The sequence below is a fragment of the Rhynchophorus ferrugineus genome, unplaced genomic scaffold (genome assembly GCF_030347505.1).
Source record: "Rhynchophorus ferrugineus isolate W39M unplaced genomic scaffold, kcgeb_rfMv2 rfM9, whole genome shotgun sequence".
NCBI classification, from domain to species: Eukaryota; Metazoa; Arthropoda; class Insecta; order Coleoptera; family Curculionidae; genus Rhynchophorus; species Rhynchophorus ferrugineus.
Genome location: NW_027472588.1, coordinates 6,419,652 through 6,433,397, shown reverse-complemented (window position 1 = coordinate 6,433,397; position 13,746 = coordinate 6,419,652). Strand labels below are relative to the sequence as shown.

Sequence of the window (13,746 nt, the reverse complement as noted above, 5' to 3'; positions counted from 1 at the left end):
AGCATTCAAAAGCGTTATTATTGCATAAAATCGGACAAAAAATACAGGCAGCGTTTCGCTATAATCAAGTAACAATTGGTTAAGTGGTTGATTTTTGTTCCTTGACACACTTAGTAACTGTGTGTATGTGAAAATGTGCACCAAAAAATATACAATTACTTTGAAAGCGTTAAGCGCGTATAATGCTTTATTTGTTGGGTTGAAATGCCTTTATTGTTGTTGAAATGTGTATACACTAGTCATGTAACGAATATCAATTTTTAAACGGATAGCAATTCTTGAGGTTGAACATTGTTTTAGAATTGGCATTATTTCTTTAAGACTGTAATTTGACAACCGACTTGTCATTGTCATCGTTTGCAGTTTGTTTACCCAGCTAATTGGACGAAGTCCTACTTATCCGAAAAACTACAATCAAATACAGTTGTGGTACCGATCAATCTAATTCTTAATGGTGTTTGGCTTATTTACAGACTGTTTTGTAATGGACTTGAAGGAGAAAATGCCTGTAAGCTTTTATTTTCGAAACTGTCAAATAAGTTTTGTTAATTACAATATTTTATGAATATGTTTTTAATCCATTTAGACTCATTAAGGGGACTATTTTATATTTTCTCGAATGCTAATATTCCCACGGTAAGTATGGGAATATTTGTTATATGAATCAAGACACCAGTATAGTATTTCAAAAATAAAAAGCCTTTAAATAAAAACAAATAATAAAACATTTTATTTAATCCTCCATTGATTCATTATTTAAGCAATTTACAAGCATATTTTCATATGTCCATTTTGGAAATATCCTTTTGAACAAATTTAAGGTTACAGTATCTTGAGACTTCAACTGGCCATCAAAAACACATTTCATGTGCCCGTGTGTACCTAGTAATGTCAAGGAGAAAAACAAATGAATAAAATATTCTATAAACAATCAAAGCTAACTATGATTAATTAAATAAATACGCACCTAAAGGTTCTTTAATATGACCGATTCTGCCCATTTTCGTTCTCAGTTTGCATGGTTTGAAATAAATGATATCTTCTCTGTTAAAGAACATAAATCTAATCACTGCAGATCTCTTATAAATTTTGTAGGGGTGTCCTAATGGATGAAAAACATTATATGAAAATATTTACATTATTTTAATAAAAAAAGTACCTGATAGAACAATTCTTTTAATTATAAGTCTATCTGGATTGCATGACAATAAATTTCCAGTGGCTACTAGGACTAACCTTTCCCCAACTTCTTTATAGCACAATACTGGAGCCGGTGGAAATTGAATAGGTGCATAGAAGGTTGCCACAGTTGTTGAGTTAGGTTGGAAAAATCTTTCAAACTGTTAAATCACAAGTTATTTGTGTTATCAATGTTATTTTATTATATCGAATGTTACCTTGTGTTTTTGTCCATTAGTGTGCTGGCTAAACACTGGGTTAACTATGAATCGTCTAAAACCGCACTGTATGATCACCTTTTCCTTTGATTTAATGGGAAATCCGTAATTTTGCGTCCTCTTAAGAACCGTATTTAATACAGACATTTTATGTTCATGAGGGAACAGTCCTATGAGGACTGTTGGTGATTCGGTTTTTTGGAAGGCCCCCCACATTAGTTGGGAAACATTTTTTACATGTACCGTTATATACCAGCCAGGCTAAAAATGTTTATTATAAAAAAACGATAATAATTAGAATGATATGATTTGTACCAAAGCGCCAGATTTTGTTTCCTCTTCTTTTAAAATCCGTTTCTTCGTCCTGTCGAAATTCTGAAACTGAAATATCCTCGCGTAGTCGCTCGGTAAGTTTTCTTTTGGATCCCATGGTGATGATCTATTAATAATTTTATAGATAACTAATGTAATGTTACAAAATTCCGGGTAACTACCTGAAACTCTCTAATCCCCTGTATTTCTGAAAACGGACGCGAGCTGGCGTATCTATAGGCGTGTCAATTTCATCTGGAAAAGCAAGATCAGACTTTGCCTCTTTAAGTTTCCTGAGATCTTCTTGCTCAGCCGACATGTCCATTTGCTGGTCGTACTTATCGTCATTCACTGCTACTTCTGCATTAAAACCTCTAGTGATGAGTGCTGTTACACATATTGCATATATTTACATACCAGACTCAGTAACGGTATCAAATTCCTGTTCACCATTCTCTGCGTCTGAATATTCTGATTTTTCCTCAGAGAGGGCATCCATATATTCATCCTCTGACACCTCCTCATCTTCCTCACTCTCGCTCTCATTGTTTATTTGAAATTCGGCGTCGTCATCCGGTATCCAAGCCGCTTGATAATCGGACCACCCTTTAGGCACTTTTTTAACTTTCTTAAGCTGGAATAAGAACAGAAGTGATTTTATAATAATAAAAAAAAATGTAATATAAATTATGAAATTTAGTTAATAAATGTAAAAACGCACATATTAAATAAGAAAATGTATATTTGTAATATAGATTTACCTGCTCCTTTTCCGCCATTTCATAATCATCTTCATTAGGCCATGTCTGTTCCGCATCCATCGGATCAGGTATATTTTCAGAATCCAAGGTTTCCTGTTTACTTGGGTCAGATCTTTCCAAGATCTTATATCCTGACGCTAATTGCATTTCATTTGAATCCCCTCTTTAAACGAAATATACCGTGCTTAAAGAAAATCTCATTTCATCATCATAAAACCTTTACCTGTTCTTTGTGGATTTATTCGGATCATTTGGAGCATCTATTTGTGACATCTGAAAGTCTCCTAGTCCTGGTATATGCACTAACTGATTCACAGACAATGTAGTACCTTTCAAATAACCAGTTATTTTCAGAGTACCCAAAGTTCCTACGTGCAAGAAGTTAGTATTAGTAATTAAGTAAAACAGAGTCTTACATAAAATACCTTCATTGTCAGGACAATAGTCCAGCTCTTCACCATAGATGTAAGGTCTTCTGTCTCTATATAAAACTGATTTCCTTTTCTGTTCCCCTATTTTTCGAAGTATATTTATGCCTTCAACATTTTTATCCAAAGTCATAATTTTTTCATCTGGTAATATCCTAGAAATTATTTTTTGAACAGCTTGTTTAAATTCATTACGTTTTTTAGGTGCTATACTCTCAAGATCTGTCAGAACAACAACTGGAGTAGGTAAACCCTAAAAAAATATAGTTGAAAATATATGTAAGATGATTATAAACATGTATATACACTCACCTGTGCTAGGGCTGACATTAATATATTATTTCCCCATTTGTCAATGATTTCTTCAATATCATCAATAGCACAAACAGATGATAGTAAAAACAATACTGTATCAGACACTTTCAATGTATCCAAAATATCTAAGTCCTTATCCCTTGAAGGAACAACAAAAGAGTACTTCTTCTTAAATCTATTTAAGCTAAAATAGATTTCCTATAACTATAGATCTCACTAAAATGAAAATAATTATATACCATAAATGAGTTACACCTGTTGATGTTCTTTTCGCAATAATCTCTTCATCACATTGGGTTAATATTGACAATGCAGTTGTTGGATCAAACTCCTTATTTAATGGTAACACTGTTACAAATATTGGGGCCATATCCATACCTCCAAGTGATCTTTTTTTAGCAAGCACCTCTTCTCTTTTTTTCTGTCGTAATTGAGTAGATTGATGACGCCTCTGATCTCTATTTAATTCACGTTTATTTCTTTTTGATAATGCTTTTAGCGAAACCTTTCCTACAATACAAAAATGTAATATAGATATATGAATAAAACAAAATTAATATAAAGTAATACCTTTAGTAGCAATACTAATTGATCCCTTAGAACGATGACGTCCATGTTTATGTTCCTTATTAGATTGTTTAAACGCACCAGGTCTATGCGCTTGGCCTTTTTCTATTGCCATAATTTTCAATATTTACGTGCTTTCCACACGTGCCTAAAAATATATAAATAAAGTTATAACCTAAAAATATATGTCAAAAATCTGTCAATACCAGAATGTTTGCCTTTGTAGGTTGTCAGATATAAGTATATGACGGATTATTTAAAGGCAAATTTGATAGTGAATATAGTTTCCATTAAAAACTCATAGAAGCATTTTATTTATTAATATTTTTTATAACGGTATATTTTAACATTTCTTTTATTTCAATTATATTAATTTATATAGGTAATTGTTGAATTAATTTATTAAAGTTTGATATACAAATCTATACAATTATTAATCTATACAATTACAATACATAAATCTTATAATTTCATAAGGAAACCTAGAAAAATTAAATTTTTAGATATAAGTTAAATTGTAAATATTAAGTTTTCATACTCCTATATTGCATTTCAAAAGTATACAATAGGTTTATACTCCATTTATACATAAAAAATTTAGCTTTCGCAGGAAATAAAGCTACTATATAAATAAAGTTAGTATATATATATATATATATATATATATATATATATATATATATATATATATATATATATATATATATATATATATATATATATATATATATATATATATATATATATATATATATATATATATTTATATATATACATATATATATATATATATATATATATATATATATATATATATATATATATATTTATATATATACATATATATATATATATATATATATATATATATATATATATAAATAAATAAATAAATAATATGATGAGGGAATCCCTGCAACCTAACTTAATTTGCAATGTTGCCATCTAGTTTATCATATTTTATTTCGATTCAATCATATTCATTTTATGGACCACATCAACAATGCTGCCAAATTGTTGACATTTTTTAAAAACTCAATATTTTGATGTATTAACAATATAGTATATAACAATTGATGCATATATTGTTAAATACTTTATTATATGTTTTTGATGCACGTTTACATGCACGTGGACCCTATGTACTTATATACACAAAATAGAGAATATAACATGTGCGGTTATTTCTAGGTTATATCGGTTTAAATTTTTGTTTAGGTCTGTTGCAATTAACAATTTTGTGATTAATAAAAGTACATGGGACTGAACAAAATAGATAAAATGTTGAATGATTCTAGTTTACGCCGAAAATTTGAGAGTTTTTGTGAAATCAATGAACAATTTTCTGTTATATTTAAGGTAAATTTACACTAATAATATGTACAATTATTAAACAATTAAAATTACTTAGATTGTGGACTCGAGAAAGGAACTGGGACAAAACGAGAAAAACAAGTGTCTTTTGGATTATATTTCTCGAGAAATCTTTATTATCCCACAGTATTTTACAGCTGTAGTTAAAGTGTTTTCTACTGAAGTTCCTCTGCTTTTGGAAAAAGCCATTAAATTTAACGATACATTTAAATTTAATCACTCTAGGCATATAGATAACAGTCTTTTATTGTCTAAAGTAGTGCAAATTAGATCTGACACTCTAAGGTAAGTTTTAAATATGTTACTGGTATATTATATGGTTTAGAAATAGGGAACTATTAATATTGGAACATTAAATATTAATATTTTTAATATCTATATAAGAATATTATGTATGTATGTTGTATTTTTGTAAATAAAAGTGTTTATAATCGGGTTATTATAAAAGCTGCTTAAACAATAATCGGTAATTGAAATACTAATTATAGGACAAATTTATTTATATTTATTATGTCTATAAATTAAAAATTAATTTCAAGAAATTTGTTTTTATTTTATAGTTATGCCCTACAGTATTTTGAAAAATATCGCTCATTATTTGAAGAGGAATCGAAAAAGGGCCAAAAAAGGTGCAGATATAACAGTTCATCAAATATGAGGGAACTAGATATTGTGAAGTGTTGTTATTTTTTATTGAGGAGTGATCCCAAGTGTTTTAGAAACAAATGGAATTGGAGCACTTTCCTAAGGAAATATGCATGGCAGAAGGATTATGAATTAACTTGGTTTGATTTAATTATAACTGAATTTTTTGTTTGTTTACAATTTTTTTGTAGGCTTGCTTTTCATATTATAGGACTTATATTAGGTTTAAATGAACCCATTTTATATAATCTGATATTAAAGCGAATACCAGAGGAGGATAACGTGAAACTCACTGTGGAGTTTAATGCAGAATTAGAGTCCTCACAGTCATTAAAAAAAATTGATCAAGCTCCTGAAGTAAATAGAAACCCAATAATCCCTAAATATGTAGAATGTTCTTTGCATGTAGTTGATGTATCAGGCATTTATATATCAGCTGCTGATGAACCTAAAAATGGTATACTAGTAGATGTTCCATCCACTTTTAACAATTTAAGGAAGATTGCTCTTGGCTTATTATCCAGCAAGGCATTGTGCCTCCTAGGCCCTGTTGGTTCTGGTAAAACTGCTTTGATAGAACATCTGGCTCTGGTAACAGGGCGAAAGTTGGGTGAGGATTTTATTAAAATTCAGTTGGGAGACCAAACTGATAGTAAAATGTTGCTTGGGACATATAGTTGCACTGATATACCAGGGGAGTTTGTATGGCAGCCAGGAGTCTTGACACAGGTGAGAAAGTATTTATTTACTAATAAAATATGTATTCATTGCGATTTTTGTTACTTAGGCTGTCATTAATGGCAATTGGTTGTTGATGGAGGACATTGATCTCGTCAATGTGGACATTGCCTCAGTGTTAGCGTCGTTACTAGAAAACAACGCCCTTTCAGTTCCGGGATATCGGGATTTGGTGCCAGTTAAGCCAGGATTTCAGTTGATTGTAACTCAGAGGTACCGGTGTTTGATTTTGTTTTATTTTCTTTTGTTTTAAAGTTATTTAATATTTCAGACTGATGCCTACTATGACCGGCCATCATAAAAAATCTCTGACTCTTTTAGATAAGCAGCTTTTACAGGTGTTCATTGATCCCTTGACTAACGATGAATTGAAGGAGATTTTGCACGTTCAATATCCGTTATTTGATACAGTCGCCGATAGATTGATAAGCGTTTTCAATCTTTTCTCTTCCGATACTTATAATGCGTCGTCAGCAATACGGAAAAGCGGTCGTCTGATATCAACGAGAGATTTTTTTAAATGGTGCTCCAGGGCTGCTATAGATTACGATGTTAAGAGTCAGGCTAGCGCTTTAAAAATTCTTCAGGATGCTATAGACGTATTTTGCTGTTCCTTTTTGGACACCAGCGTTTCTTTAAACTTGGCCAAGGAAATCAGTGCTCATTTAGGTATTGTTGAACAGAAGGCGGAATATTTTTTCACAGCGTACAAGCCCCCGATGCAACTGACATCGGACAGTTTAACGGCCGGTCGGGTATCGCTTAACCGAAGCCACACAGTGTTTCACAAGCAAGCTAAGTTTTGTTTCACCAGACCCGCGGCCGTACTTCTAGAACGGATAATGTGTTGCGTGAAACTGGGAGAACCCGTTCTATTAGTTGGCGAAACGGGCACCGGCAAGACCTCTTCCGTTCAATATTTGGCTCACTGTTTGGGTAAAAAGCTGGTGGTCATCAACATGAACCAGCAGTCCGATTCGGCCGATCTCCTCGGCGGTTTTAAGCCGGTCGATCTGAAACTGCTCGTCGCTCCGGTTAAGAACGAGTTTGAGACGTTGTTTCACGAATTCTACGTCGTGGGTCCGAACCAAAAGTACCTAGGTAAGATCGCGTTCGCTTACAACACCAACAAATTCTCGGAGCTGGTGAGGTTGCTGAAAGTGAGCACGCAGGCGGCCATAAATCGACTCAGGAACAAGATACGAGAAAACGGGACGGCCGATCAGAATCCGAAGGATCAACAGTTCCTCGTCAGGTGGGAGCAGGTGAATGAGAAACTGAAGAAAATCGAAGTTCAAGTGAAGCAGCCAAATGCGTTGTCCTTCGCATTTATCGAGGGAAGTTTGGTGAAGGCCGTTCAGGATGGCTCGTGGGTTTTGCTGGATGAAATTAATCTAGCAAACGCGGAAACTTTGGAGTGTCTTTCAGGTAATATTCTGTTGTATATATTTCTAATAAACTAACTTAGTCAGTAACATTATAAATTTTCTAAAACTAACCTTTATTCATATTATGTATTATAACATATTATAATTAATTTTGGCGATTATTTAAATTTTGGTCATCAGGAGAAAAGAAATAATCTTAGATGTGGGTTTTCTTCAGAATTTCGTAGCTGCAGTAGTCAGAATGTCCCGCGGCAAGCCACTGATTCAAGCAAATGTTCTGATTAGACTGTTAGACCGATTTTCCTATAGACACGGGTTTGAGGACGGTCTCTACGTTGACTATTCACCAATTGGTAGTTTTAATGATGAAAGTTGTGGCTCAGAACACACATTAAGGAATAGGTCCAGATTCTAAAAAATTTAAGAACATGGGTCATTTATAGAGGACCCAGAAAAAAAAAACTCATAATACTTTCTAGGTTTTATTTTGCCTCAGTTAAGGAATTATTTAAAACGTAATAAGTAAAATCTCTGCGAGAAACTTCATCGATATTTTTATAGTTTGGTTCAATCCTACTTAATAATCTCTTGATCTCAAATGGTTTTTTTGCACTCAAATGGATTCTCAAATGGTCGGATCATTAGTTTGTTAATTATAGCATTTTGAGTGAAGCAACTTTTGTTATTGTGAAAAAAATGGATAAAAAGGAATCTTGCGTGTTGATAAAATATTGCTTTTTGAAGGGAGAAAATACAGTTGAAGCAAAAACTTGGCTTAATGCCGTGTTTCCGAACACTACCCCAGGAAAATCAACCATCAAGGATTGGTATGCTAAGTTTAGACGTGGTGAAATGAGCACCGACGACGGTGAACATTTTAAATGACAGTAAATTGAAATTGAATGAAATAGCAGACATTCTAAACTGAACGTGTACATTATATCATTTACGAATATTTGGGTGTGAGAAAGCTCTGTGCAAAGTGGGTGCCGCGCGAGCTCAGTTTTAACCAAAAGCAACGACGAGTTGCTGATTTGGAGCAGTGTTTGAAGATAATCAAGCGTAATAAACCGAGTTTTTGTCGATATGTGACAATGGATGAAACATGGCTCCATCATTTCACTCCGAAGTCCAATCGACACTCATCCGAGTGGACTGCACATGACGAACCCGCTCCAAAGCGTTGGAAAACGCAACAATTTTCTGGCAAGATTATGGCGTCTGTATTTTGGGATGCGCATGGCATAATTTTCATTGATTACCTTGAAAAAGGAAGGACCATCAACAGCGACTATTACATAACGTTATTGGACCGTTTGAAGGACGAAATCGCCGAAAAACGGCCGCATTTTAAGAAAAAGAAAGTGCTGCTTCACCAAGACAATGCACCATGTTACAAGTCAGTGAAAATGATGGCAAAAATCCATGAATTGGGCTTCAATTTACTTCCTCATCCACCGTATTCTCCAGATCTGGCCCCAAAGACTATTTCCTGTTCTCAGATCTCAAAAGAATGCTCGCTGGGAAAATATTTTCGTCGTATGAAAAGGTGATCGACGAAACTGAGGCCTATTTTGAAGCAAACGACAAATCGTACTACAAAAATGGCATCGAAAAATTGGAGGGTAGCTATAATCAGTGTATGACCCTTGAAGGGAATTATGTTGAATAAAAAAAGCTAATTTTGCCAAGAAAATGTGTTTTACTATGGTAGGCCGTGGACTTTTCAATTGATCTGTTACCTTATTTAAAATAAATTTTAGTTACAAAAATAGACGGGTATGGTATGGCTAATGACAACAATCTTTACACTATCAGTGTGTGAAGTGTGAGCTCCTTTGACTAGATATCAGAATATTCTTAAAGATTCGTGAAGACTCTTGGTTAATTAGACGGATACGGTTTTATTCCCCATTGCTCCTCCTTTGGGTACCTTGTACGAACAGAGTACGCTGGCTTAACTAATTTTCTCACCACCTGATTAGAAATTATTCCTAAGGAAGGGACTTACTTATCCAATGATGATTTCCTTGTCCCTCAAGAGTTTCTAAGATCAACACGTTTTTCGTTATTTATCTGATTATTTATTTGTTTAGTTGAAATGATAACGTACTAGTTCTGTTTTTTGGTGTCTGTACTCTTTATCTCGTGTGTCTTGTCTTGTCCCAAATACGCCTGGCTGTCACACATAATGTTTTACGCATTCTTAGATTATAAGTGACATTTTAGAATTCACCTAAGTATTCCAAACTAATGAATGTATGTTTCTCGAGTATTTTTGTTACCATAAATGAACCTGACATAAATAAACTTCAGATACATTAGCACATTAGATGCTTAAACAATTCTAAAATTTTTATGTGGTTAGTGGAAGAAGACGATAACATATGGCACCCGCGTTAACTTATAATTTATTTTTTGCAGGACTGTTGGAGAGCAATCAAGGTTCACTGTGTCTGATGGAGAGGGGCGACAAACACCCTATCAAGCGACATAGCGATTTTACCCTGTTCGCTTGTATGAATCCCGCAACCAACGTCGGTAAGAAAGACTTACCATTCGGACTACGGAATCGTTTTACCGAATTTTATGTGGACGAGTTGGCCGACAAGTCGGATTTGTTGCTCTTGGTCAATAACTATTTGGATTCTTTATCACTGAAGCAGAATGAAGTATGCAAAATCGTCGATTTTTATCTGAACATACGGAAAGAGATGAACCAATCGCTTTGCGATGGCCAGGGCCACAAACCACACTTTTCCCTGAGATCTTTGTGCAGGGCTTTGATGATAGCTTCCAAGAACCCTTGTGGGAATTTCAAACGCAGTTTATATGAATCGTTTTGTCTTAGTTTCCTGACTCAGTTGGATTCAGCGTCGTACAAAGCCGTCGAGTCCATGATTGCCAAGTAAGTTAAACAAGATCCAGACATTTTGAGTGTTTTATTAATGCTTTCGTTTCAGATATTTAATCGGCAATGCTAAAGAGCTGAACGCTATTCTCAAGCAACCTATTCCGGAACCTAACGATAAAGGTAGCAAGTATCTTCAGTTTGAGGGTTATTGGATTAAGAAAGGCAGTTTGGAGGCCAGTGTTCCTGACGAATATATACTGACGGAATCAGTTCGGAAGAATTTAAAGGATTTATCTAGGATTGTATCTATTGGTAAACTACCAGTTCTTCTACAGGTGATTATATGAGTAACCATGTCAGTTCCTTTTATAAAATCATGTTTTTCAGGGCGATACCTCTGTTGGTAAAACGAGTTTGATTATGTACCTAGCCAAATCCAGCGGTAACACGTGCGTAAGGATCAACAATCATGAACACACGGATTTACAGGAATATATTGGATCATATGTAGCGAGTGCCAGTGGCAAGTTGGTGTTCAGAGAAGGCGTTCTTGTCGAAGCCATGAGGAAGGGCCACTGGATCATTCTGGACGAATTGAACTTAGCTCCCACTGATGTTTTGGAGGCTTTAAATCGAGTGTTGGACGACAATAGGGAATTATTTATACCTGAGACTCAGGAGATTGTTAAAGCTCATGCTAACTTCATGCTGTTCGCCACTCAGAATCCTCCAGGTACCTACGGAGGCAGGAAAACGTTATCTCGTGCGTTCCGGAATCGTTTCGTCGAGTTACACTTCAATGAAATCCCTCCTCCTGAGCTGGAGTTTATCCTGCATAAACGATGTGCCATGTCACCCAGTTATGCCAAGAGAATGGTCAATGTGATGAAGGATTTACAGGTAATATAAATAACTTTTCTTTGATTTCTTATGGTGACTTTGTTGAGTATCTTTACAGATGAGACGAAGGGGCTCAGCGGCATTCGCGGGTAAACAAGGCTTCATCACTTTAAGAGACCTCTTCCGTTGGGGAGAGAGATACAGATTGGCTCCGAATACTGGAGAATTGTACGATTGGAATCAGCATCTTATCGATGAGGGATTTTTGGTGCTTGCCGGGAAAGTGAGGAAGGAAGAAGAAAATGACGAGATAATACAAGTGTTGCAGAAACACTGGCAAAGAAATATCGTGTTGGAAAACTTGTTTTCCTGTAAGCGATGATATTTTGTATTTGTGTATTTTTTATAAGGGGCTTTTTTCTAGTGCATAAGGATACATCGACCGTAACCAAAACAGTACTACAAAAAATATACGATAATCGTACCAAGTATCCCAATATTGTTATGACATTTAATATGGATAAGATGGCTGTTCTGGTGTCCAAAGCTTTGGAGTTTAATGAACCAGTTCTGTTAGTCGGCGAAACTGGTGGAGGCAAAACCACTATTTGCCAGCTGATAGCGGATGTTAACGATCAGGAATTGATTTCTCTCAGTTGCCACATGAATACCGAGAGCAGTGATTTTATCGGAGGTCTGAGACCAGTTCGTGAACATTCAAATGATGTGAGTATTTATTAAAGGTGGATATTAATTAGTCTATAGTTAACTTCCCTCAAATTGAATTTCCATTACATTGGTTGTTTGTTAGCATGTCATAGTTTTGTTTATTTCACTTACATGGCAAGCATATTTTGGGATTCTCTCATTAATAATTACGATAACAGTGTTTAAACTGTAAGATATTACCTACTTGGAGAATTTATGCGCTCCTTCAACATCAAGAAGCTTATGGAAGTAAAGGTTGAAAAAAATGTTAGGATTAGAAGCAGCGATAATGAAGAAGGCGATGATTTTTCAGTACTATTACTCAGTCCTAGGAAGATAAATATAGATGCCAAACGACTATTTTACGTGTGTTGTCTTTCGACCTGAATCAGTTTCAACAAATGTTTTTATTAAATGTAGTGCTGCAAGAACATTTTTTTCTTTATGACGAAAATTATTTTGAAAAATATAAGTGCTGCAATAATATGATTGGTGCAAGATGATCATGACTTAATCAATCTTAATTCATTCATTTATTTGTTTTTGTTCTATTTAATATTTATTCCATCCCCCGTAAGTTTTGGACAGTTAATTTTATTATTAACATAGTTAACTTTTGGGTTACAGTGGCCACCTATGATGTGTGAACTGTCATTAGTAAAAAATCATATGTACAGGAAAATAAACAATAGACAATATATCAAGTTATGAACGTTATTTTTTTGCAGAATCAGTTTCCACAAATATTTTTATTAAATGTAGTGCTGCAAAAAACGTTTTTTTCTTTATGACGAAATATATTTTGCGGACTAAAGTGCTGCAATAATACGATTAATGCAAGATGATCATGAATTAATCAATCTTAATTCATTGATTTATTTGTTTTGGTTCTATTTAATATTTATTCCATCCGCCGTAAGTTTTGGACAGTTAATTTTATTATTAACATAGTTAACTTTTGGGTTACGGTGGCCACCTATGATGTGTGAACTGTCATTAGTAAAAAATCATATGTACAGAAAAATAAACGACAGACAATATATCAAGTTATGAACGTTATTTTTTTTGCAGAATCGGCTGTTTGAATGGGTTGATGGCCCATTGATAACAGCTATGAGAAAGGGAAGCGTGTTTTTGGCCGATGAAATATCTTTAGCTGACGACAGTGTCTTGGAAAGGTTGAATTCTTTGTTAGGTGAGTTTTATTTTAATATATTATGTATAATCATTCTTACAGCGAAATTGTCATGCTTTTTTTGATATTATACTGTCGTTAAAATATTTACGGACTAAAATTTTCGTACATACGTAAAAATTTCGTTCGTATATGTTGCAAGACACAAGACATTTGTGACATTGTTGGAGCTACGGGGTGAAATCATTATAGAGGTTATAGAATACTTATTAATTGGCATGTTT

The 13,746-nt window shown here is 34.0% G+C and overlaps 2 protein-coding genes across 2 annotated transcripts in view; one reads left to right on the top strand and one right to left on the bottom strand.

Moving 5' to 3' along the window:
- Nucleotides 1–707: 707 nt before the first annotated feature.
- Tsr1 (Tsr1 ribosome assembly factor) lies at nt 708–3,962 on the bottom strand. The gene is made up of 13 exons (XM_076413240.1): nt 3,784–3,962; nt 3,453–3,723; nt 3,211–3,397; nt 2,896–3,151; nt 2,694–2,838; nt 2,471–2,633; nt 2,127–2,343; nt 1,892–2,069; nt 1,713–1,836; nt 1,398–1,658; nt 1,160–1,340; nt 968–1,102; nt 708–882 (listed from the first exon to the last, which is right to left on the bottom strand). Exons 1-13 carry the CDS (start codon nt 3,893–3,895, stop codon nt 734–736), a joined length of 2,379 nt encoding a protein of 792 aa, XP_076269355.1. The 5' UTR covers nt 3,896–3,962; the 3' UTR covers nt 708–733.
- An 834-nt stretch (nt 3,963–4,796) lies between these two features.
- The window catches only part of LOC143201981 (midasin), a 216,725-nt gene continuing 207,775 nt past the window's right edge, over nt 4,797–13,746 (top strand). Inside the window, exons 1-12 of the mRNA XM_076413235.1 lie at nt 4,797–5,139; nt 5,192–5,439; nt 5,715–5,939; nt 5,991–6,528; nt 6,587–6,750; nt 6,809–7,965; nt 10,350–10,833; nt 10,889–11,114; nt 11,167–11,679; nt 11,738–11,990; nt 12,044–12,345; nt 13,399–13,522. Coding sequence (XP_076269350.1) covers nt 5,038–5,139; nt 5,192–5,439; nt 5,715–5,939; nt 5,991–6,528; nt 6,587–6,750; nt 6,809–7,965; nt 10,350–10,833; nt 10,889–11,114; nt 11,167–11,679; nt 11,738–11,990; nt 12,044–12,345; nt 13,399–13,522 — 4,336 coding nt within the window. The 5' untranslated portion in view covers nt 4,797–5,037. The remainder of the gene's footprint in view (nt 5,140–5,191; nt 5,440–5,714; nt 5,940–5,990; nt 6,529–6,586; nt 6,751–6,808; nt 7,966–10,349; nt 10,834–10,888; nt 11,115–11,166; nt 11,680–11,737; nt 11,991–12,043; nt 12,346–13,398; nt 13,523–13,746) is intronic.